The 27,168-nt window shown below is 44.1% G+C and overlaps 1 protein-coding gene across 3 annotated transcripts in view; it reads left to right on the top strand.

The window, feature by feature from the left end:
* ACAD9 (acyl-CoA dehydrogenase family member 9) overlaps nucleotides 1–27,168 on the top strand; it is a 1,303,923-nt gene that overhangs the window by 865,522 nt on the left and 411,233 nt on the right. For all 3 annotated transcript variants that reach the window (XM_069643962.1, XM_069643964.1, XM_069643963.1), the window contains one exon: nucleotides 14,609–14,688. In XM_069643962.1, the coding sequence (XP_069500063.1) occupies nucleotides 14,609–14,688 (80 nt within the window). The remainder of the gene's footprint in view (nucleotides 1–14,608; nucleotides 14,689–27,168) is intronic.

The following is a 27,168-nucleotide window of genomic DNA, read 5'->3' as shown; positions in this document are numbered from 1 at the left end:
AGTTCCAGTTAAAGTAGTCCCTTTACCGCACCCTGTCTCTCACGAAAAATAGTCCCTATGCCACACCCTGGATTAAACAGAAGACTCATCCTCACAGTCAGTTTAAATAGTTCCATAAGTTCAGCCCATTTCATGTGCCAGGACTGAGTCCATGAGACTCTGGGGCACTTCCTTGGGGCCTGGCAAGTCCTTCTGGTTGGTGGGGACTGGGATGGGCCCAACAGCTCCAGGGGTTTTGGAGCACGCACCATGACATTCGTATTGTTACAAAACCTGCAGATGGTGTTATCAAATAGGGACTGTTGACCTTTCCAATGGCAAATACGTTCGTTGAAGTGAAACTGGTTGAGGCGGAAACCTAGATAAACGTCCAGCACTCTGTTACAAGGCAATCTCTAAAAATACTGGGGGATGCATTCAATTTTGTGTGCAAATTTGGCATATTCGTTATATGTAGTATACAGATAACGTGCATCAACTGCTTCCACCCAGTCTAATTTGTACAATTTTGCCTTTACATAGCCAGGTCGATGAACCGCTTCCTCTTCCGTTCCACCAATATAATTAAGAGTATCCTGCATTCTTTTAATGAAGGAGTTAACGGAAGGGATAATGGCATCTTTGGTGATGCTGGCTAAATCCATGTAGAGGCTATTGGGTGGTGGACAAAGGATCTCAGAGTAGGTAGCCAGCATACGCCAAGTATACTGTGCCTTAAGCGAAGTAAGGCAGAGTTCATGCTTGATGATGCAATTAGAAATGACAGTCGAAAGACCCAAGACCTGTTTCCACAATTTAGTTTGCACAACATTCAGGTGATCACCCATATCTAGTAGGCAGAAGCCTAATCCATACAGTAGCACAGGTTCAACTTTAGCCAAATAAACACGCTGAATTGGCAGAACAGAACATTTACCCACCTTTCTGTAAAGAGATTTCATCTGAGACGTCAGGGGGGGTTAGCTTACTCTGTAGGCCTTCCTACCAGATAACACCAGATGACCGATTGCTCAGATTGTACCCCAAATACCTAAGGGAGTCCACAAGTTCCATTCTCTTCCCTGCTAGATTGCATGTACCGTGTTTGATTATCTTCCGTCCCTTAGAAAAGATGGCAATTTTAGATTTACCCCTGTTAGGGGTTAGATTGTTCGAGATACAATAATGAGCATGTAAGAGCTACAGGAGTGGGGAGGAGGGTGCGTGTCTGATTAACCCGGCTGACGAAGTTATTGTCAACGCCGCGTGTGAGTGGCGACCTCACCATTGTGACCCCGTGGGTCCTTTCACCTCTGACAACGAGGGTGTGAGCCGACCTCGCCAGCATGAACGGTTGGCCTGCAGACCAATGTTTGGGATAGGGGAAGGAGATGAAGACAGAGAATGGTGGGGCCGCAGCACCTGCCGGACCGACGTCCAACATGCAGGCTCAGTACCGCCTACAAACAACATAAGCGGCGTGGACGCCGTCGCAAACAGTGAAAGAAACAACGCCACAACAGACGACTGTTGCACCGCAAGAAGTGCTTGGAACGGGGAGCCGCCAGTAATCGCAGCTCCACTGGTTCAAATAACCTCATGTCAGCAGTACCCTTTTACAAGTATGGACTTACCCGCAGTATCCCTGGATGCTGAACTGAACGGCAAAGACTGGCAACAGCAGGGCAATGAGGCATTATGGTTGTCTTCATTGCGGGAGGAAGGGGGCAGCCTTGGAGGGGGGGGTTTATCTGGACTTCCAAGCACAGAAGTTCCGATTAATCGATGACACTCCAGCCCCCATGTAAATCCGACACTGAAGAGGGACTAATGGGAAATTCTCTGCTCTGTTTCAAAACAGGTCGGAATGCGAGGAGAGAGCAGCTGAACATCGCTGGGCATACGAGGACTAGGACCAGAGTTCACCCCTATTCCCTGAAAAGTAGCAGACCCTGACTGCACCAGACTGTTTATGCTAGAAGGAGAGTCGAGGGACTTTGATTCTGACTGCCTATTTTTATTTCTTCTTTCATTTTTCTTCAAAGTCAATAAAGACTACATTTTCGTTCTGGCACCAGAGCTGTCCAGTGCATCATTACAGAGCAAATACATTGAATTTATGTTGTAGGCCCCTGGCTGTCCGGTCGAAGAGGATAAAATCAGCAAAGGCTAACCAATCAAGCTGAGATTACCCAGTCTAGCCGAAGTCATGATCTCTCTCTTCCACAAATGTTCCACATCCCGCACATATAGATTTGAAGAGGATGGGGGGGCAACAGTACAGCCCTGCTTCAAACCCACCCCAGTCCGGATGCATGAAGACGAGGAACCTTCACGTGTAAGGCGCACCCTCAAAGAAGTGCCTGAGTGGAGCAGCGCCAAGAGCTGAACAAGCTTTTTGGGTGTATCCCTGCTTACAAGTTTGTTCCACAGTTTGGATCTCACCACACAATCAAAGGCGCTAGATAAATCAAGGTGGGCCATTAGACATCCCCCACATCTTTAGTGTGCATATTAGATAAGATGTGCAAGAATCATCGTGTTTAGGGGTGTGCCCATGTTTTTCCTGAACCGAACCTGGAATTTGGAAAAAGACATTGTTGCCTGGTATGGCAGTCAAGATCCCTAAGGAGTAGAATAGTAAGCAGGATCTCCCTTCTTATAGATGAGTATGATGATCTACTGAACCCATGAGGGCAGGATGAGGTGATACATAAATATAGCATCAAAAAGGGGCTTTAAAAGAGTAGCCCACAAGGAAGGGGAGCTCTTGAGAATAAATAGCAGAATACCATCCGGGCCAGCGGCCCTAGAATGTTTCAGACATTCAATAGCCCAGATAATATCAAACATCTCCGAAAGGCACTCTCCCGGTTCCATCGGTCCCAGACTAAGGTCAGTTCATTGAATCCTGTCCTCGGGAAGCGAATATTAAGCTTCAAAGAATGCCACCCAGGTGGCTTTGAAGAGAACAGAGTCCATAGCTGGGGTTCGCTCTCCACAGACAGAGTTGAGGTTTTCCCACAAGTTTTCCTCCTTAATCGCACGTAAGCTATCTAGCATGCACAGGTTATCTCGTACATAAGACTCTATAGACCGCAATTTTGACCAGATTTATATAGGTCTGTGCAACTTTCTTCTTTGCTAATTCATACTCAGCAGCATTTAATATCTGGCTCTTAAGCACACGGATAGTTTGCCGTTTGGCTCTCTTAGAGGCAAGTATCCTATGATTAAAAATATGGTGTTTTCTCCCCACAGTCAGGATCCTCTTGTTATGCCCCAGATCCACAGGCCCTTCACTAGCAATACAGTGGACAAAATTAACCCGCTCATCTGGTGACCCCAGTGTCCGCACCCCCTCCACCCCCACTCATTTCAGCAAACCTATTGGGAATAAATTGAGTGAACCTCGATACTGTCTTGTAGTTCCATATAACAGTACTTTCAGTTTCTGGTTGAAGTAGGGCCAAACTCTCTCTAACATGTAGAGAGAAAGGAGTATCCAACAGAAATGTCAACAATAAATGGTCACCCACCCTGGGATCCACCCGAGACAGAGAACCACATCCAGCTTCCAGACTGGTGGTAAAATAAACATAATCGATCCTAGACTGAAAGTTCCCCCTATGCCATGTATATGCTAGTTCTCCGGTGGACATGGCCTCCATTTGAAACATGCCCCATTCGCTCAAGAACTAATCCCGTTCAAAACCTCTCTTCACATTCAAGGCCTGATGGTGGCCACCTATATTAGATTAGTTCCAACAGCTCAACCTCAGCACAATTAGAATTAAAATCCCCAACTAAAATAATATAGGCCCCATTCTCCTTGGCATACCAATCCTCTAGTAGTTACCTTAAGATTTGGATTATATCGTCAAGAGACACCCTGGCAGAATTCCAGTACATATTCACTACAAGGTAGCCCCCCCCCCAGATCCAATATGCATTATTTTAATTAACAGCAAGTAGTCATTCTGATAAAAAAAAAAACTCAGACAACAGTTAAGGGTTAACGTCAACGGCTACTGCAAGCCCTCCCCTCGGTCATCCCAAACCAGAGCAGACTGCAGGACTAGTGAAGATCTGGTAGCCATCCAAATCAAAGTGTGCAGTAGACATGGTTTCCTGCGGTAGTACAATTTTAGAACCTTCAAGTGACCGAATGTTTAGCCAGAATTTGCATAGGTTAATGAAGCCATAGACATTCCATGTTATCAGACAACCTCCAGTGTTGCTAGGGAAGTCCCAAGCCCGGTCAAATTAGATCAAAGGTTTTTAGAGCCGGCCCCACTCAAGACCAATCATTGGCTGTCTGTAAGAACTAAGACAGAATAGCCTCTGGTTCCACACCCCGATTGGCCCCTATAGAAGCCTGAGCCTCAGCCAGATGTCAGGCTTCTGTCCCTGGTGGGATGTACTCCAAAAAGGACTTCGGCTGATTACATGGGATAGCTGTCACATCTCTTTCAGCCATGTTATCCATAGTGTCGTCGTCAGCAGTTCAAAAAGAATAGAGATCATCTTGTTCATTTTGACCAATCTTTTTAGATACCTACAATATTGGCTATTCCACCCCACTCATCATACCGGGTCGATGAACCCCGGCAAAAACACTCCAAATAAACAAGCCGGGTAGTCAAATCATTAAAGGCTGATTGTCGGCCAGCAAGCACCCCACCAATCAAATCTTGCTTTTCAGCCAATATTTCTAAAGCAAGATTTAAACAGATAGATGGATACTCATTGGGCAGTTGCTAACCCGTAAACACCTCAGGCGTTTGTACAACAAGACCCTGTGGGGGGGAGACTCCCCCCGATGCCACTCACACCCAGTTCTTCTGACGGACCCTTTTTTGGGGGCTCATAGTCCCGATGATTACATTCCACATGCACCCCAACAGGCACCACATTAGCCCCATTGCCCAAATAAATGCGTTGGAGGCTAACTTCAAATGCAGATGTTTTCTTGCAGATGTCCATATTGCCAGTGCCATCAGGGGAAAAACCCACCCTTGTAGACATAATGGCAGACACGATACCCCTTTCAGCCTCGTCGGCAATCATTGTGGCATTGAGTCTTGGTCCCCCCGGTGGTCCCCTTGTCTCTCAGGGCGATTCTCCCACCCTCCTTTATCACGTGCAAAATCATGGAGCCTCTTTTGGTCTCATGTACTGAGTTCATCGCCAAGTCTGTGATCTCGCCCAGTAAGGATTTGCAGGCAGTCGCCAGTGCATGAATAGAATCACAAGCGGTTGCCAAACCATGGATAGTCATTCACTGCGCCCACAGAGTCATTCAACACAAGACTCTGCTTAGGAGAAGGCAGACTGCTCTGATTATTTGCGTGACATGGTCAAAGTTACTGCAGGAAACTCATTGTCATGGGGTACATCGCCTGCCCCAGACAACAAAATCTCTGTCAAGCGAGGCGAGCTGTGGAAGGGAAACCCTCAACCTCAGGAAGTGTAGGTTGCTTCCCATTTACATTCCCTAGTAGCCTTTGGGGGGTTGAAGCATGGAAGCAGAGGATTTTCTTTGAGGGTAGGGTAGGTGGTGCCGAGCTGCACTTCATATCGTAGTCAGCCTCATTAACTCCCTCACACATTTCACCTATATTGTATGAAAAGCCACTTGTTGAGGCAATGTTATTTTTGCCCTCGTCCATGTCGTTCATGTCCACGCCAGCCTGCTGCATAACCTCTGATTTGGTAGTTATATTTGGCCCTACCCATTTGCCCATGCCCATGCCCAAGCCTACAGCACTCCTTAGTGTCGGCATGCTCGAAAGGAGGTGGGATCAAGTTAGAAATGGTATGCACAGAGTTAGTAAGTAACTGTAGGGCAATATGCAATCCACAAGGTTCATGTTACAGGGCAACAGACTGTCATACTCACAGAGCTCAAAGGCTACAACAAGCCCACAGTTACTCACAGATCGCAATTCAAATAGGAAAAAGTAATGCACACGAGAGCTCAAAGGCTTTCAGTAAGCCTGCAGTCACTCTCGGTCAGTCGGATGAAAACAGAGGCCTTCTATAGTGATGAGATATGACGGACATGCTGTTTCTGGCAAACCGTCCCACTGTTTAAAGTGCAGTATATGTGGGACCTGGTTAGGAGCGGCATAGAATGACTACACACAGCCTGACCAGAGCACAGTAGTGCAATGAGGGCGTAGTTGAGGAGAAAATTGAGAAATCCAGCGTCAAAGTACGTTAAACGTTTCCCTCCCTTCACGGACTGCAGCAACTCGTCGACCAACTCTGCAGCCGCTCCACGGGAGAGTGGAGTTTTTTTTATTGGAAAGCTCCTCCTGCTCCAAACAGCAAAACACTGTAGAAAGACTGCTCAGATGGCACAGACTGCAGCAACTCGTCGACCAACTCCGCCAGGCCCTCCCTGCTCAGCCCCACGACACCACTCCTCCACCTCGGCCAAACAGCAATGTGGGTCGGAGCTTTTATGGAACTTGCTTTTAATATCTATTCTCTGCGCATGCTTGTGGTGTCCCTTCTCTGCGCATGTCTGTTCGTGTAACTTCCCTGCGAATGCTTTGCTTATTGGTGACTCTCCCCTGCGAATATCGAAGAAATAATCATATGGTTACGTCTTGGATACCCTGCTGCTGCTGCATCTCCGGGTTCAGGAGAAAGAAGCACAGGCTATGAAAGGTAACGCCTACGAGCTTTGGTTTAAATGACACTGACCACGCTCTCGTTGTTGTCCGATGGGGCGATATCTGCTAGAATGCAGTTTCAATTTATGCATACAGCGGGGAGTGTTATACCTTGAAGATTGAGGTGGTCTATAATTGACCTTGGGGTATGCACTGATTCGACGGAATTGTGTCCATTTTTCCCTTCTTGTACGAGTGCGTGACACGACTAGCGCTATCGGCGTTTGCGTACTATGTGTGGGTGATTTTCACCGGTGGTAAGGATTGAGATACCCATAGAAGATCCATTGTGAGCCCTGCTGGTGTAGTCTACATGTTCTCCTATCCTTCATCTATATTCCACCTGACCACGTGGGACCATAGTGCCCCTGAAGAATTTCTGTTAAACAAGATTTATACAGAAAGAAACATGTTGGGTTGGGGAGTGTACTGTTAATTGTAAACAGCTTTAAATGAAACCAGCTTGAGTCAGAACACAGTGTATTATTAAAGACTGACTCAGCAGTGAAAAATCTATGGTTTATATTAATAATGGACCTAAATTGTAATGTTTTATTTTAGAATTACCGTTTTTATAGTGATGAAATATCTGTTATAATCGAATGATTTGTTGAATGGTTTGTGTATGAATGCGGTATGATTGATGTGTGGTTTATTGTGGTTTTAGATGGGAATGTTATATCGTACCAGTCCATAGATTAATTTGGTGGAGTGGTTGACGAATTTATTGACAATGACATTGATGATTATGTATATTTTTTATCATGATTTTTTTCAAACGTGTAAATAAATAATATTGAATCGTGTTTGAGTGTCGACTGGGTTGAATTTAATTTGCTCTATCCCAGCACATGGTTTTTGGAAGACACACTGTTTTACAGCTGTTTCTTTGTGCTGCCTAGACAGTGGTATTATGTAGACAGATAGATTGCACCGGCACTCACCACATGAACACAACAGTACTCTGACCTTCTATGTGAAGTATTTTGTGTTCTATCCAGGTCAGGTCACAGTACTTGGATATCCCTGGTATCCCTTGTCACTTCTGCATTTTGGTGTACTTGCTTTTAATTGCCAGCTAGCTCCCCCCTCCAAGCAACATTGCGAGCATTGGGCTCTTGCTGCATTGAGGGAGGCGGAGCCGCTGAGGAGCATGTGACGCGGTCACGTGACAACACCAGCAAGTTTAAAATCACTGCACTGACACCCTTGCGGCGTAAGCCGTGGTGGCAGAATGGCTGGTACTGTTTGGCTGTTTGGCTTGGACGGCTGCTGGATGCTAAAACTCAGTAAGCTCTTTTAATTCATTGTGAATACTGAACTGTGGCTGACTATGCACCCGGGTCACCTATGTGGCCCAGACTATCTCCTAAGCTGTTGATTTTGCCATTATACTTGTAGTGTATTCCCAGAGACACTGGATTTGCAGATTAGGCCTAATTGCTGCAAACTCTTTGATCTGGCTACACGCTCACTTAGGTCAATGTGACCTGTATCAAGTACAATACTTTTGGATGTGCATTTTTATTTCTTTGATCTTATCTGCTTTTAAAAACATCAACCACTTTTTTACCCTGAGCCTTGTGGTCCTAATTTTAACACCGTAGTCAATAATGAGATCTGGTCTACGTAGCCATAAAGGCTCCTCCACCCTACCAGATGCTTTTTCAGTGGACCCTGTTGACTGCACCAAACCCCTCTGCACAATGTCCAAGTGCTGCCCACTTACTAATGTACAATTAATTACTTCAAAGCCATTTTGTGCTGCACCATTTCCGGTGCAAACTACCCTCCCTCTAAAAGATACTATGTCATGTAGCCTCTTCTCAGGGAAGCCTATACGTTCAAATTATAAGGAATCCACCACTGCTGCAGCTACTCACAAAGCTTTGATTCATAACCCTGACGCTGCAGATGTTACTATTAATCTGCATATTGTTAATGACAAATCACATCACAAAACCCCTAGAAATTAAAAACAAATCAACCAGTATCAGGACAGACATTTATGGACAAATACATTGTGAAAGCAACCTCTACCAGCTCTGAAATTAAACTACCTAAAGCTTTTAGAGGCAATGCTATGCTAGATCATTCAGCAATGACTACACAGTTTTTTTGGGAGGAAATAAGAATATCACTGATATTAGTATAATTGAATGTGCGGATAAAGTGATGAATTTGCCTTCTACTGTTGAAATCCTGGACAATTCCACTTCACTGCCCCAAGAGGGCTTGTTTAACAATACACCCACCGCCTTAACCAACATTATTGAAGGTATTGACTCAAACAAAGTCGACCCTGCAGTGGAAGCAAGCTCTTGGGCCTCCAACCAGAACCATGCAAATTCTCCACATCTACATCATACGTTGAAAGATCTAGATGAACTGATCCAATTGCCTCATCCGACAGTCTCAGCCTTAGACGTGGTACTTAGCTCTTTTATTGAGCTGTACGATAACGTTTGGGCTGAGCTTAAATCTGTCCAAAGATCAATGACGGATCTCAACTTGAAAATTGACTGCATAGGCACCGAAATATTGGTAGACCTAAATAACGAAATGGATTGGATCGGCACCGAATTATCCCAGAAGCTGGCTGTGCAAGATCCTTTGATTCCACACGGTGAAATGACTGCCTCAGTACCTGTGCAAGTACCTATAGTTACAACACATATTTTAGAGATATCTGATAATATCTCTATATTGGAAGCTTCCAATAATGCCATCACTCAAGACCAAGCTTTGCCGGCACCACTTCTTGGCTCATGCTTCTCTGCTGTCCCCCCCCCCCGCAACGCGTCACAAACAACTCTATACAGAGCCTTCCCAATCTGAGTCTTAACCTAAGTCAGCCTTCACCCACTCTGACTGTAGCTACACCGGAAAGCGCTCCTAAAAACGACACTGCTTTATGAACAAGTTAAGTTGGTACCACCGGTTGGTCACTGCTATATTGCTGGCGCACTACCTGGCACAACCAACCCGATACAGATAATTCTCAAAACTATTTCCAATTCAAGCCAGCTTCCATCTATTGTGACCCCAGTGACACAAGAAAGTACTCTTAAGCATATTGTCCTAAAAAAATCTTAGTACCACGCAAATCGCGCCTTACTAAGTGGAAATTGGCTACAAAACAAACTAATTTATTATTTGCCAAAATTCCTGCACCTACCCCTTTAAATTTGAATTTAGGGTCTACCTTTGAGGGGAAGCACGTATGCACTTTTACTCTACCTAAGGCCAAATTTGGGTGACTCTACTGCCCAAACTGACAGCTGCAATTTACCAACTACTCAGGCTCCCGCTATGTTGGAAAGAAGCTCCTTACAGAATCCTTTGGCCCCCCCTGAAAATGGTTGCCCGAGAAACTCTAATAGCTTCTCCAACTGCGAACCTGTGCTGCACAGCTGTCTTACATTAAGGATGTGGCACCGTTAAATTTAGGACCTGTGAAGAAGTTTCTACGCTACCTGCGATGCCTCAGGCTACAAATCCAACCAAGGTACAGGGTCACTCTGACACAAAGATCGCCCAAATTTCTTCAATATGGGGGCCTGTCCAACTTCAACCCCCCCACGAATAAATACCCCAATCAGTCCTTGATCCCAATACCTCCATTGGACTGAGGAGCAGAGTGGTGGCTGCTTCAGGGGAATAATATCCCATCAGTTTCCACACATCCAACAATTTCAGCAGGTATTCGAGACTTTGTGGATCGCCTGCACAAACCAACTGCGAGGCTTCAGTTCCCTGATCTTGTCAAAATACAAGGCATTAACTTAAAGGGACTTCAAAGCTTATTCGCGGGTTCTCTAAGGCGTCAAGAAGGTACTAACACCCCCAAGATGAACTTGTTGCACTGGGTAAAAATTCAGAGCTTGCTAGAGCTGCAAGCTCCAATTTGTCTGAACAGATGCAATGTCCTGACTATTTTTTCTGAAATTCCAGCACTCTCTTTAATCTCCTCTAAAGACATTGCTAGAGTGGCTTTTCCGGACCGAAACATCCTAGACACTAGCATGATTCTTCTTGCCTCTCCATTAGTCAAGGAATTGATTCTTACCCAAACAGATTCCCTGCAGGAATTGTGCTTTAAAGTTGAAGCTGCAGCATCTTGGAAAATGTTGCCTCAAGGGCCTTCTTTGATACAATTATCAGCTAATACATCGGTGGCCAACTCAGGCGGCCCTGAAACCATGCCTAATCAAAGAATTCCAATTAAACAGCAAGACAAGGACGTTGATTGGGCCACCATTATCTCCACCCTATGGCAAAAACTTGTGCCCTAGGCCAACATCTCCAAGCTTAGGCTTAGGTTCTCTTTCAGACCTTTGCCTTAAATCTTGGAACTCTAGAGGCAATCAGTATTTATTTACAAATTTGGAGTGCCTACAGTTGTTGAGAGATGCTAAAGTCATTTGTATTCAGGAGACCTGGATGACCTCGACCCCATGCTTAGATGGTTATCAAATTTTTGATTAGCCTGCTCGACATAATCTCGGAGGCAGACCATCAGGTGGTCTAATTGTCGCAGTGGATAACTGCTTTGGTCTATATGGCAGGGCTCTTTTGGGTCTCCCCTATGGGGCCCAGGGTGTCGAACGTACTTCCAGCAGTGGACAATTGAAATTGCTAATCATTAACATCTATTGGCATAGAGGTGTGGGCAAAGTTAAATTGTTTGTGTCCACTATCTCTCAGATTATTCTAGAGTGGGTGCTTGCTAACGATTCAGGACATGTACTATTAGCTGGGGATTTAAACTGTGATTGTACATTTCACTATTCGCCATGGGAAATCTGTGAGATGAATATTTCCACCCTGTGTTATATGAGGAAGAAACAGGATGGTTACACCTGGTATACTGAGTTGGGCAATTTAGGTTTACAACCTTTGCTTGGCCACTCACAATCACGTGAAAATCCCACTGGACATACCTGGCGTCGTGGCCACTCCTCCTCTATGCTTGATTACATCTTTGTGGATGAATACCTACGTATAAGATGTTCGCAGTTTGAAATCCACATGAATATCTGGAGTGATCATGGCATATTAACGGCAACATTTAAAATCTGCCATCTACATGGTCGGTATCAAACTCAATTTATGGTCACTCGTAATTCATCGGGTACTGCGGTTCGGTGGTCTACTAAAAATATTAATACCTTGAACCTCAATTTGAGGACTATGCTGAACCAGACTACTTATGACTGGAAAATGGCAACTTTTAACACTGCAACGGTTACATCTTTGGTACAAGTAGCGATACATGACTTGGGCAATTACACCGCATGCCAAACTCCAGCTAGTAGGCATATCCATCTCTATAACTCTGATTTGGCATTAGCAAAATCCATTAAGAATAAAAATATTAGGAAACTTCGATTAGCAAACCTTGACATGCCCATTTGCTTAGGCCTTAGTAAGAAGGTCAAACAAGTCTATAAAAATGACTGCAAAACAATTAAACACCAGTTATTACAACAGGATTCTGAATCAATGCTCCAGGTTATTATGAAGGCGAATGTGGGTGCCTTCTGGCATATTGTCCATGGACAAGATAGTAACCCGGCCATTGCCCTACTGAATCCAATTGCGGAACAAGGTTGGTTGGATTTTTACTCCAATAGATTTGTCCCTAATCCTTTGCAGGGAATAAACAGCTCTATGAACTGTGACACATTAGCCCCTCTGTCCAAATGGGAACCCCCGATTGAGATTGACATGGTGCTAGATCTAATTCAAAAGTGCAAAAAATCTTGAGACCCTGGCCCAAATGGGCTAACTAACAACACCTTTAAAAGCTGACCCTAATCTTTGGGCCAACCTTTTGTGCATTGAGTTCCGAGATATCCTCCAGTCTAGGGTATGCCCAATTTCTTGGTACTCTGCACATGTGATCCCAATTTTCAAATGCGGCAGTAGGTCTGACCCAAAAAATTACCGGCATATTGCCTTAATCGATGCAGATTGCAAAATCTTCTTTGCCTTTCTCCTTTCGCATTTGAAGGATTGGGGAAAAAACCAGCCATCCCCTGAGTCCTTTTCAAAAGGTTATTGCGTAAACTTTCTGCTTGGGGACTACCAATGGGATTATTGAGCCTTTTAGAGGGGGTTTATAACAATTCGAGTGTAAGAATTCTGCTAAACCAAAAGGGGGACATGTCAGCTGCGGTCCGTACATTTCGTGGGGTCAGACAGGGAATGCGTCCTAGCCCCATGGGTGTTTAACCAATATGTCTTGGACGGAGCGGAGCATTTGCTGAAGGAGTGTCTTTTAGCACCAAGACTTGGTTCTGTGAAGCTTATCTGGTTAGCCTATGCGGACGACTTTTTATTATTTGACATAACTATGGTGGGGTTACAGCGACTGCTAGATGCATTTGCCTACTATGCTAAGCTAAATGGACTGAACATCAACCCCGCGAAAACTAAAATCATCGCCTTATCTAAAGGGCCATGTAGAAAGAAAACTAACCTCTGGAACCTAGGGGGCGTAAGAATACCCTGCTCCATCTGCTTTACTTACCCGGGCTACTATGTCGGAGCCAGTAGAGGCTCGAAAGGGCAGATAAATCTTCTCCTGAAAAAAGCCAAGGCACTTGCTAGGCAGGTCCTTAAAATCGACCGCAAATATGGCCTATTCTCCATTAGATCTGGCCTCCTCTTCCTAGAGGGTAAAATAGCTGCGACACCTATATGGTTTGGAGCCATGTACGGGGTTAACCATCTGCAAACTCGATGTGATTGAAGGCGACATCTGGAGATGGGTGTTACTTCTCCCTAATGCTGTCCCTCTGGCTGCGATTCGATTTGAGCTAGGCTACATCGCTTTAAAATCTCGAGTTGACTGGAGGATGCCTATGCTCTATGCTAAACTTAAGGCACCCACATCCAATACCCTATATGAACTTGTTGGGAACAACATTAATCAATCTGGTTTTTTATCTAAATTCGCTAAGCTGTGCAAAACCATTCTGTGTAACATCAGCTCGGATTTAGAACAGCTAACTACTAATCCTACAAAAACTAAAAAGAAGCTGTGGGACTATGATTGGTGCCGGACCATGGATGCTTTCCATTCATATAGCTCCATGTCTCATCTGGCACATGAACATAAGAAAAGAGGCACTCTTTCCCCAATTCTCATGATTTTTCCCAATCGTGACCAATCGACAAGCCTTACTCAGATTGCGCTGGAACATTCTCCCAAACCTGGACACTAAATTGAGGTGGAAACTGATTTTGGTGGCAGACAGTCTCTGCAGATTTTGCCATTTAGTTCCTGAAACGGCTAAACATCTTATTTTGTTCTGCACACAACTCAAAACCCTTAGATTCTTGTCTGAACGTACTAAAGTCTCTATACTTGGGTTTACCAACTGAACTGGTATGGCAACGCTGTCTGTGTATCCAACCTACGCGAGAGGGCTTGGCTCTGTCTAGCTTCATTCGTAACCTCCATATGTGATTGTTTGCATTTTGTTGTTTAAAACATATAGGCTTTTCTTAAGACATTATTTTACTATCCTAAGGGAGTAAATTATTTATTTTAATTGTCAACATATTAAGTGTATATGAATTTTTGTTTCTTCTTTTTTATGTACTGTTGAAATGTTCTTCCTCTTTGTAAAGGTTTAATAAAACCATACACAATAAAAAAAAATTAAAAAATGGCAGCCTGCCCGATATGGACATTCCCAAAAACAAGTGTCCTTGTTTTCATGAGTAGTACATATATAAAGTGCAATATAAAATTACTATAAGATATTCCTCAAACCTTCTGTACCTAGAATGTTTAAACATTTAGCAACATCATTTGTGAAGAGAGAGTATACTTGTAGAGAGTGTTGTTGTGGTTTTGTTTGTACTTGTCTGAACACTGAATACTGATGGGGTGTATGAAAAGATAAGTCATTGTGTTTCTTTTTGTATTGCAGGGGACAAATGAAATTCTTCGAATGTATGTTGCTTTGACAGGAATGCAGTATGCAGGAAAGATTTTAACTGGAAAAATAAAGTGAGTCATATTTTCTCTTCATTTAAATGAATGGCTGCATGTTATTAGCAAACTAAAGTGGCAGCAACATTTCTTAATGGGAATTAATTTGTGAAAATTAATATCCATTTTTTTAATAATGTGAATATGGCGAGTCCGCCTTGTTTATAGGTGCTTCTAATTTAAGCAGATAAAGAAATTAAGGGAGATTAATTAAAGTGATTTAGTTTGTGCATACGCGCACTGAAAAGGGGCAGATAAGAGTAAGTGCAGGTACGGGGCTGAAAATGTTGCTACTTTGTGCATTCTTATGCTTGGTTTTGAATGTGTGCTGCCAGGCCTTGTAACCCTGCTCTTATCTTTAAGCCATTCAAAGTGCAGCACTCAGTTGAACACCCTCCCCCTCCTTCTCAGTAGAGCGGCGCCAGGGACCTGGGCCAATTAGCGTTACATTTGTGGTACCTGCTGCACATAAAGGCACCGTTCTGTTCACTGCCTACTCTAAAACCTGCCAACTTCTGTCAAACAGGTTTTTAAAAACTCCTTTGACAAAAACATTGTCAGAATCTGCCTGTATCAAGAAAAGATATTGGGCAGTGGGGAAAGAGTAAAACATTTTAATAAAATGTAAGAGAAGGGTGGGTTGGAGGAGAATGGTTTACAAAAAAACAGCCAAATTCTGTCTGGTTTTGAGAAAGACACTGTCTAATACATTGCTGCTCTTCGATATAACTCTCCCAGTTCTAGCTGTCTTTGGGAACCTTTTTAGCCACCATAGGGAACCACTCCAATTTTTCCACGACGCTGGATGTAACATCATTGACAATATATATGGGTTTGCTGGCACCTCATGACCTCAGTTCCTTTTTGAGGCATGACAATTCCCAAGGTGGGTTTTAAGCCCTTTCACTGTTTGAGGCAGATATCTTCCACCCTCCCCCGCACCCCCCCACATGGTTTGTCTTTACTGCATGGGAGAGGAACATTAGATGGAAGATTGTGGTTCCTACCAGTCCATATATGGAAAAGACCCCTGGGCCCATACTGCAAAATTTTACACCTTCTTGCATAAGTGCCGGGAAGTGAACATTGTAGAAAACTCCTGCTTGAAGGAGATGGTAGTGGAACACCGTTCGAGGGAGGGAAAACATAGAAAAGATTCCAGCTGGAATTAATTAAGAAGCTGCATCACAAGAGGTTTCTGTCACTCAGCGAATGTTCTTAACACCATTCTCCCTCCTCATCCTCCAAAAATCAGTCACTACTCCCATTCCAGAGAGGAATCTTCTGGAGACTCACCTCCATTAAAGGTACTATCTCCATTCACTGTTATAAACCAGAGCATTGGGAATAATCCAGGCAATAGATGTTGCAAATATTTGCCTAGGCCCCAGCGACTTCTGTACAGGCACTGGTGACAGAGCAAGTTCCCACCGTACTTGGACAAGCAGCAGAAATACCACTCCAAGCCGCAACAGCACAACTACTGGCCCGCTAGCCATCCAACAACAACCTGCTGATTCTCCCTCCAGGAGTTGTTCCTTTCAGACTTGTTCCTCACTTGGCCATTGTGGGAGAGTTTGCAAGCGAGTAGAGGCAGAGGACCATAGCGAGCAGGAGTTTCTCCAGCATTGGGTCTTTAATGGATTCAATATTCTGCTTTGTCGGGCTGGGAATCCTCAGTAACATTAAAGCAGTTTACATTTTTAAACTGCTTGTCACTCTAGTGCTCTATTAGATATTTTGGGTCATACTGCCCACAGCCAATTAGACAGGTCCCCTTAGCTCCACCCCTGGTGGCATCTTCAGATTTCTTACCACAAGTTAAATGTCTGATGTCCTCAAAAAATCTATCTCCTATATATTTGACGATTATGTCTATTTTTGATTCATTTTCTCTATCATACCATCTGATTTGGTGCTGTGTCACTTCTCGCTGACTAAAGTTTTGGGCCATTCCATCCCCTCTGGGGTTGCTGTACACAGTCTGAGTAGCTAGACTCAGGGCCATGTCTTTCTACCGTACCATATTGTTGTTGTACATAATAGTTAGTTTCCTCCTTTCCCAAAGTTTTTAAACTTATTTTTATTAGCATTTTGGTTAACAACAAACATGGAAACAATAAAGAGCCTCCTTTCAGTCCCCCCATACCGCCTCTCCCATCCCCTCTCCATTCCCTCCTTTCCCTTTGCGCATGGTACGGATAGCATTGTCTATAGGATCGAGTAATGCCCAAAATTCGAGGTTTCTGAAGGCAATAGGGGATGTTAGTCATTTGGGAAAAAGTTCAGCACCATGTTCCAGTCGTTGGTGAATTTGGGTTGTTCCCCTTGTATGGAGCAGGTGATCCATTCCAGTTCAAGAAAGTTCCAGACTTTGGAGAACCATTTGCTAACGTGTGGTGGATCCTTCGATTTCCAATTTTGAGCGATCACCAATAAAGCTGCTAGCTGTAATATGACAAAGGCTTTGCACGTTTGTTGAGAGCTATGTCGCAGGTCTTCAATAGCTGCCAGGGGGTAGGATCTGAGAGTCCTGGGTCCTTGTAGTCCAAATACTTGCGTACTGTGTTTTAAGTTCTTCACAATATTTTACCATCACCGGGCAACTCCACCATATGTGCACAGAGTCCCTTCTCGCTCCACATTCTCTCTCGCACCTATCTGTGATAGTTGGTCTCATTTTGTATAAACGTGTTGGTGGATAGTACCATTGTGTCATCAGCTTGTACCAGAATTCTCTAACTTGAATTGACCGGATGAGTTTGGGCTTTTTCTTCCATAACTTGTCCCATTCATCCGGTATCCATGCCAGTGTCTGATGCCAACAGTATTTGTATCTCAGTGGTATTTTGCGGGTTGAGTCGGCCATGATTTTACACAGATTTGAGATGAGAGCTTTGTTTCCCGGGTTGGCTGTTACACATTTTTCAAATGGAGTTAGGTCTCTAATTGCTGCCTTCTTTTTTGGGGAGCCAGTATCCAGTGCCTGACCTGAAAATATTGGAATTGGCCTGATTCTTGAAGACCCAGTTCTGGTTTGCACTGTGTGAAGGATTTGGGATCATTACCCTGAAACATATCACGCAATCTGCTAAAGCCGGCCTGTTTGCATTTGACAAATGTGTGGGGTTCGAGGCCTGGGGTAAACTGCGGATTATGGAACAAAGGTGTGAGGGGAAGGTCGTCAATTGGTATTGCTTGACTGCTGTTTCCCAAACTTCCTTGACTCGGCTCGTAATCAAACTCATGTGCGTGTTAGGGGGGGGGTCGGTTTGGTTAACCACAATTTGTCTCCGAGATGTAGCCCACCCATGGCCCTCTCCATTTGGACCCATCATTTCCCTGTATTTTCCGCACACCAGTCTTTCAGGACCCAAATTTGTGCGACGTGGTAGTATTTCATAAAATTCGGGAGACCTAGCCAACCCTCTTCAATTTTAGCTCTAATGATCTGGTCCCCAAGTAGCTTGCACAGGAATCTCCAGGCTCATAGTCTTTGTTCCCCTTGTGGTATGTTCAGATCTATAGAGATTGGAGTGTGGTCTGATAACGTTATTGTATGACATGTGATTTGCGTGATGTTGCCTAAGAGTGGAATTGAGGCCCAGGCATAAAATATGCACGAAAATGAGCAGTGAACATACAAGTAGAACGTATACCCTTTCTCAGATCCTCTAAGAGCTGGGCAGACATCTACCAAGGACAGATGCGCACATTTTTGCTTTAGTGTATTGGAGGGGTGGGCGGTATGGGTGTAGCGTGTGACTGTCTCATGATCCCGGATGGGGTCCCAAGCTATGTTGAACTCTCAAAGAAATATTATTTTTCGCCCTCCATGAAGGATTTTGGATATGCGAGTGCCGATTTTAGGAAGCCGTCTTGGTCCACATTAGAAGCGTATACCGAGACCACCGTTGGTGTCAAGGAGCCCAGCACAAAGAACATGAATAAGTAGCGGCCCTCTTTGTGAGCCTTAGTGTGTACCTCCTTTATTTGTGTTCCAGACCTGATTGGACACCGGCCAATTTCCCCTCTGTGTTAGCCTGTAAAATTAAAGGGTTATGTCGCAAACTCTGTCTATGTGGCAGATGTGAGTCTCATGGAGCGCCACCAAGTCCGGTTGATAGCGTGCCAGAAAGCCCTCCAATTTTTACGCTTTAACAGTGTGTTTATGCCACTAATATTGAACGTTAGGCACTTGAATTAACTTGATATAGGTGGCACATAAATAAGGCTGGTGAGTGTCTGGACCTGCAATTGCTTAGATACAGTAGAGCAAACCATGCAGATTCCCCTCCCTCCTATACCCCCAACCCCTCAGTTTAACATTCCCCAACACCGAATTTCCCCTGTTTCTTCCCTTCGAGTGTCCCCTGGTGTTAGCCACAGTACCTATTTTATCCTGAGGTGAGGCCCTCAGCTGTGAATCATCGTTTTTCCTTGGGCAAAGTGCAAGGTATCCTAAAACCCCCCCTCTGTTAACTGAACAGATAAGTTCCAAGATGATGTGCTCCGTCTCCACTGAAGTTAGGTTTATCTCTTCACGATTAGTTATCTTCAGGTTTTTTTTCTATTACTGGGTCCCTATGTGGATGCGTATTGATTAGGTCCTCAGATGCAGGCATTCCAGTAATTTTTCTGCGTGCCCCTGTTTCTTCTCCCATGTCGATCTACTGAAGACCGTTCGCAGGGTTTAGGTTGCTTGGTGGGCCGGCCGTTCAGTTGTATTTCCGTCCCATCATATGTTGTTGGTGTTGAGTTTCTCGCCTCTTTGAGAATCTGTTCTTTTTGTGGATATTGGGCGCAAGTTGCTAGCATGTCTCGTGGGCAAGCTCCAGGTTCCGTCCTGTGGACCCGATCCAGCGGGATACTGATGGTCTCTTCCCCTGCAATTAGGTCTGCGAAGATGTGCGTTATTGTGTCTCTTAGCTCTGAGTGTATCACTGTTTCAGGGAAGTTTTTAATTCGAATGTTTGAGCGTCTAGATGTATTTTCCAAATCCTCAGTGAATTTCGAGGTTACGTGCAATCCTTGACGGATCTTCTAAAGATACGTCCGATTGTTTACGTTCGTGTGTGAGTTTCTGGATTGCACGCTCGTTTGTGTCGACCCGATCTGCCAGAGAGGATATTTTCTTGCTGAAGTCAGATAGTGAATGCCTAATTTGGAATGTGAATGACGAGAATTGTAGTTGGAACGGAGGCAGAAAACTTTTCTAAGAAGTCTTGAAAGCTTTTTGCAAAGTCTTCTTTGGAAGCTGCCATGTCTGGATCTTCGTTGCGTGGCTCAGGTGGAGGGTTAATTTCGGGTGTGTCTCCTGCTAAGGGCATTGCAGAGTCTTTTGCCCAATATCTACGCAGTAGGTTAGTTTGTTTGGTGAGCCTGTGTGCTCCCAACCGGGGAATGCTTCTTTTTACCTCTAGGCATGTGCGTAGTGATGTAGTTGACGTGGGGATCGCTAGGTCCAACTGTAATCACATGGGAAGATAGGTCTTGTTAGTAGACCTTGGGTATAGGAATTTTCTTGTGAGTTAAGTTCAGACATGCCAAGAAGAGTTTGAATTGTGCATTGACGCTATACTTTTTAGATGGCAGATCTAGTCGTGTTGACTGGGCTGGAGTAGGGGTCTCCAAATCCGGGTCGACCCCCTACGTAGTTCTTCGGTCTCATTTGTTTTTGGTGGTACCTTGGCAAGTGTTCATGGAGCGGCCTGTTCCAGCTGCCTCGCCGATGTCGAGAGTTTCAAATTATGCAGATGTTTTTTCTGGCGAGAGACGCCCCAATTGTCACGTGTGAGGCACCTTGATGGTGCGGAAGTGGTGTCGGGATGGTGGCTGTGAGTGCCCCGATCGCTGCCCCAGTGGGTGCCGCCCCAGTGGGTGCCTTGTGTGTCACAGCGGGGGACTACACCTTCCAGACTACAGCATGGAGTGTTTGTAGTCGCTTACCCGGTCCACGTGAGACCGAAGGCGGCGCATGTATCTCTTCAGGTAGATCCTTCGTTTTGGAGGGCTCCTGTGCGGGGGCTGCAGGGATCCCAAACAGCATGGCCACTTCTGTGGAGCACGGACCTGCACCGCTCCTGGGGGATTGTTTCCGGGATTGCACACCTCCCACTGGGTAGAGCGCTACTGCTTGCGGCGTGTTGTCACTGCCAGAGTTAGTATATGGGTGAAGATCCCTGCATCTTCTGTGCCGTTGCCTCCGGTATCCCCTCGAAGCTGATTGTCCCTGTCCCAGGTGTCCCATGGCATGCGGAATCTCCCCTGTTACAAAGACAAGACTGTGAAGCGCCTGAGTCCCGGAGCCGAGGAGGCCTCGCGTATAAAGCCTCAAGCACGACTTCTCTGGGGCGTAGCCGCGTGTCGTTGCCTATGCTGAGACTCCTCTAAGAATTTGAGGGAGAGCTGTCTATATTCCGGGCTGCTGTGAAGTTTCAGCTAGAGCACAGCATTATGATGATCCATTCATGAGTTGATTATATATGGAGACAGAGAAGTTTCTTCTCCCCACTCTGGGGACTTCATGGTTTCTGGTGACTGTGTATCTGAGGATTAGTTACTTTTATTGGGTCCAACGAACTGGTATTGTGCATGAACATTGATTGAGGATTCTCCATTCCCGTTGTTGTTTTGTTTTGTGCAGTCTGCGGGCTGTCTTTGTGTCTTTGTATTTTTCTGTGTTGGAGTTCTGTGTACGAAAGATTATGATTAGGTATTTATGCATAGGGAGAAGTAGAAATTGTTTCAATTATCTCTGATGTTTTAATATTTCTTCATGCTTTGGATTGCTTTTTGTTTACTTACCTATGTAATACAGAGTGATGTGTTTTGTACTCTGTTAAACCTTTGGTAATGTATGGTTTGGTTATTTGAAAATCTTGAAAATAAATATGGAAAAATAATATATATGTAGGCCATAGTACGGCCAGCTTGAGGGAGTTCCTCATGGGAACGGAAGTCCTTGTCACCAAAGGAGTAGTCTCTCCCATTGAGGTCCCACTTGCCTCTACCCCTTGGGATGGTATTGCAGAGCGGGCTCTCCTGCCTAGCCTCAGATGGGTCTCCCCCTTGGGGAGATGAGACAAATTCATATAGTCCAGACTGAAAGTACAACCGGGAAAGTGTCTTCCAAGGGGAAATTATTTTTGTTTTGCTTTTGATAGTCTAGGGATGGTCATTTGTAGATTAGGGTTATTGAATTCCTGTATTGGCCAAACTTTGGAGCCTTTTGTGTTTAAAGCAGAGTGTAGCCTGGTGGCTAAGGACTTTTGAACTCGAAGTTCGGATACTTTCTGTGGGCTACATTGTTGGAATATTCCTTTGTAGCATAGGGTGTCCTAAAGTGGGACAAAGATTTATTGGATTAGGATTTGAAACGTTTGTGCTGCACCTTGACCTTGGACAAAGTATGGGTTGTCTGTAGGCAACCCACACTGTGCCATCTTGGTAATGTTTACTATAGCTATTCCCTTATTTTTAGTTTTCACCCTAGTTTCAATAAGCATTTGGTTCAACCCCTCACACAGAGCCAATAATGAAGCTAGTGATTCAAATACCTATCATGTTGCCATGTGTATAATTGCTCAGCCTTACCACAACACAGAGTATTTGGCACACTCTTTGGTAGTCAGAGTCTCCTGCTATACAGTTAGCATTCCCCAATATCTGAGTCATTTCTATTGTGATGTAGCCTGTTGCTAAGGGGGTATATATTGTAGAGTACAACAGGATGTGGGCTGGACATTTTAATTGTTTTTTGAGTAATCTACATATTGCATATGTATCTTTGGGTGCAGCATCTAGAGCTGTGATTCAACTGGCTATGGAATTTGAACTGGTGGAAATCTGGTGGTGTTATCATTGGGCGAATATGAGGTACTCTTTTTTACTCTGCTACGCATAACCTTTTCCCACATACATTTCACATTAACCCAAGCTCTTACCATATGCTTCTCATGAACGACCCAGGTGGAGTGGAGTTCACGTTTGCCAATAGATGTAGGAAATTTACTGATGTGGCACTGTTAGATGCTTCTTTCGTAGGGACAATTTCCCAGGAAATAGACAATAAGGGTACAGTTGGCACAGGCTTCTCTGTGTGAGGCATTTAAAGTGTCTATACAGGGCAGATGTATGTTGCCCCGCTATGCTGTTCCCAAGCAGTTTCTCCGTTATAAACAGACTTCACATTTGGATGGTAGAGTGGGAGATATTAGTCACCTTTGAGAGGACTTGCCACAGCAAGTTCATGGCACATTGGAAAGAGTTCCTGAATGCATATGTCAGGCTTGGTCATTGTAATTTTAAGATCCATACTGCAAAGCAGCATGTGGGGGCGAGACAAATCTAGGTTGCATCTTGGTTTGGCTGTAAGGTAGGAACAGAGGAGACAGCACAATCAAAGTAATCAAGAATGTTGCTGGCAAGCTTGTATATAAGTAAGTAGGGATTCATAAAGTATTGAAAGCCTATGACAGGACCATCTAGGAGCAGCAGATCAGGGCAGATCTGGAACAAATTAAAGAGGTGATAGTAGACACTGACCTCCCCAGTCTATCTTCTCACGATGTGTGGAGCTGGAAGCCCCAGTCTATGTAATTGAGATTGAATGGGTCATTGAAAACCTTAGCAAAAGGAAAATGCTGGGCGTGCATAGGTTACCCGTTACATTATTCAGGGAGTTCAAGGAATTACTTGCGCCCAGGCTAGAACGTGTTATCCTCTCCATATTCATTCTCATTTCCTCTTGAGCACACACTGAGCTATTGTCCATTTTCTAATTTCTCTTGGGCTGCCCTCTAGGCTGAAGGCAGTAAGAATTTCAATGTCATGAGCAAGCCACCTCTTAGCTAGTACCAGGCCAAGCATCAAGAATCAGATTGTCAGTTTATCATTCTTTCTTTTAGAAATCAGCCCAAGCAAACAGTTTGCTGGAGTCGCAGACCACTCTCTCCCCGATATCCTAGAGAGTCACCTTCACCTCACAAAATCACTACCACTGGGCATGACCATCAATCTGCCATTTGGGCTTTGCATCTGGGATTATCCCCACCCCTTTTTTTTGTTTATTCACTTCATTGGCGATGCCATCTATGCAAACATTTATAATGATTGATTGGAACCTGTGATGATTGTGAGACGATGGTATGGTGTTTTCGTATGCCCAGACGTCGAGTTATCTAACAATATCCAATTTCCCTGTAACCCAGAGTACAGCCTTTGTACCAATGTTTGTCCTACACAGACGTTGTACAGTTCAGTTATCCTCTTCTTCCTCTGCCAAATTATGATATCGTAGCAGAAACCATGTATACTCTAGATGCTACAGGAATGTTTGGACATAGTGATTATATCTTTGCTGCAAACCTGCCACATGCCAGAAATTTCCCACTTCCAACATACCCCTCCGAACATGGTGAATCCCATAGCAATGCTGTTGTCATTTAGCTGCCCCACTGTACTTCGCTCCTTGGTCTCTCAAAGCAGAGCATGTTACCCCAAAGTAATAGGTTGGTTATTTACATGCCCGTATGTGCATCTTGTTTATGTCAGTCTAAACAGGTCAGATAGTCATTGCTTGTTTAGTTGGTAACATGTTCAGCAAAAAGAAAGGGAACCACCATTAAACCTATTTAATCTTGAAAGTGACTGTTCTTGCTAATATTTTCAAAGGCACAGGAATATTGTTCTCATACAGCTACCAAACATACTGTTTTGTTTAACAACTGTGTGAAAATCTGACGAAAAACCAGACTCGACTTCAGGAATAGGATCAATTACTGATTTAGACGGGGTGCATTGGAGCCCAGTGTTCATTCAGAATTCCTCCATTTATTCCAATATGTCTCTGTACGCTCTGCTCTACCAGGGCGGCCACATCCAACACAATGTCATTAGCATAGATCAAGACCAATATGCTGATCCAACAAACTGACGTAATTCTCCATAAACCTATCTCTGAAAAGGCATGTCAAGGATTCAATTACTAATGCAAATATTCAATGAGAGAGGGTGCACTCCTTCGCAGTACTCCAGATAAGATTTTAAAGTGAGAGTATTTTACTGTCTATTTTTGAAAGTTGAGAGTAAAAAAGTAAGTTCCATTCCCAGTGGGAGTATTTAATAAGCAAGTAACAATGTTTTAGCTGTAAAACAAATGTTTTCTTACACATATTTCGTTTTACCAATGTATACATGCACATTAAAAGTATACTTTTCCTCTTCAGCCCAGGCATAGTAGAGCTTCTTTCTGTGGCCTTATGTTTACTACTCGTCCAAACATATCCATGTAGCTGTGTGAATGAAAGAAGGAGGGTATGCTGTCCGATGTGTCTGTTTCCCATTTTTGTCAGGGGTCTTTTTACTCCCTGTTTTTATTTTTTGGCAGTATTTGCTTTGAGTGTAAAAGTGGCTGATACACCGCTTATTTGTAGTGCTGCTCCTTCCTGTTTCCCCTGCCAATCAGCCTCCTCTGAGACAGAATTGTGTTTATTTTTCACTTGGCTACCGAAGATGTATACAGTAGCATTATCTATTGAATAAACAACCAAACGTCCCCAGCACATTCAGTCATATAGAACTAGGCTATGTAGTCAAATGCTGTGTGAGCAGCAAGGCTCAATATTTCACATTTGCCACCTTTTGTGGTTTCAGAAACAGAATTTGACATCGTGTTCCTACCTGGTATAAAGCTGCTCCTTGTATCAGTGTGGCTATGACCCTTGACAAGCAAATCGCTAATACTTTATCCAGGAATTTACTGTTCACAATGATCATGGAGAGTGGATATTATCCACACTCCAGAGCACCCTGCCCAGATTTGGGAAGTAGTACAACGGTCACTTCCCTTAACATCGCCGGGAGCATGGCACCCTCCATTGCTTCATTGTACAATAATACTTTTTTGATACACATGTTTACTGTGTTTGACTACCCTACTGATTTTCTTCCTTCTTGATACATCCGTGATCAATTGGAGTAGGAGTACAAGTTGCATTGAATTTAGTCTGGTGGTAGTGGGATGAAGATGCCCATTTACAACCTGGTTTCATAATAGTCTTATGAAAAATGTACTTCTCTTCTAATGTATGATTTGTATAAAATGGAAAATAATTATTTTAAAATTAGGGGTCTATGATTTCCATCTTGTTAGGTTCTTGTTCACTTAAAGAGTACAACAACGGAGGCCTCACCAATTCTACCAATTTAGCTACATTTTACTCAACCTCTACTACTCAAGTTCCAGGCAAAGTTATTCTGGTATTTAAACTGTCAACTCTTATTTATGGATATGACTATTTTACTATGTTTAGGAACTTGCACAATCTACCTCTTATTTGGATGTTGATTTCTACTTTTGTGCCATTAGATTGGTTCTTCTTGAGCATGTTGCCTGTGTGCCTCACGCAGCCCACAGGCTTTATCAGTCGTCTTAATGGCAATGTTCCAAGATTTATTAGCTTTTTCTCATGTCAACCATCCTGTAAGTTTATTATTTTTCATTATTGTTTTATAGGCATTTGATTGTTTGGTATAGTGGATTGGATTTGCTCTAGTCTTTAGGAGTTAGTGTTACTCTCATCACCATTGCCCAATCCCTGCAGTCATCACCGTCACTCACACTCTCCCTTGCAAAGTGTTTGTGCTGTCAGTTGACGCTTTTCAGATTCACTGTGTTCCTGATTTTGTGGGTGTGGAGGGAATTATCTGAGTAATGAGAAGGCCAGTTCCAGGTAGGCTTAATGACCAGTGTCACTCCTGCAACCATAGAAAGCGGTTTTCTAAAGGTAAACTCCCCCCACCCATCACAGGTTCCTTATCAGCGGAAAGACATCAAAGGGACACGTCTTGCACAAAACATTTTCATTAGCCACTAGGCAGGGCTTAGCAGCTCGGCACCAACTTCATTATGGCGTCACTAGAACCCATGTCACCAGAAAGGACATCAGATACATAAAGGGAGCCACATTCATATCTACACTGAAGGCTATAGTGTTTAAACCCGTTTTGATTGTAAATCGCAAATATAGATGCATGGTCCAAAGCAACACAGTGTTTAGCAGATGGGGCGAGATCACGACACCAAAGCTTGTGGTTCAGTCAATTCATGCACCTGAAGTCGGCCTGGAAATACATTGCTAATATATTCTGTGCCCTTCACCATTCCGTCTCTGAGTGTGATCCAAAAGGTGTCTTCAGAGCCATCTCCCTGCTCGCAGATTAGAAGAAAAGGTCTCACTCATGCAGTGAGTCATTCTTGTCAAGACATTGTCCTTCAAAAAGGCAGGGTCACCGATCCTCCTCCTTGGAGTATTCAGAGGTATCTGCCCAATTTTTAGTAGAGAGGTATTGCTCTCTTTGTCATCATCTATGCTCACTGATTGGAAAAGCTTTCAAGCAAAAAGATGCTGGACATTTTCAAACTATCTTAAATGCCGCTCCCACTTTGGTTCCAGTGCCTGTTCCTATGTTGCTTATAGGAGGCCGCTTTGCCCC

Source organism: Ambystoma mexicanum, chromosome 2p, assembly GCF_040938575.1.
Source record: "Ambystoma mexicanum isolate Mex_15411 chromosome 2p, UKY_AmexF1_1, whole genome shotgun sequence".
NCBI lineage: Eukaryota > Metazoa > Chordata > Amphibia > Caudata > Ambystomatidae > Ambystoma > Ambystoma mexicanum.
Note: the sequence above shows the minus strand (reverse complement) of the source record. Positions and strands in the feature narration are given on the sequence as shown.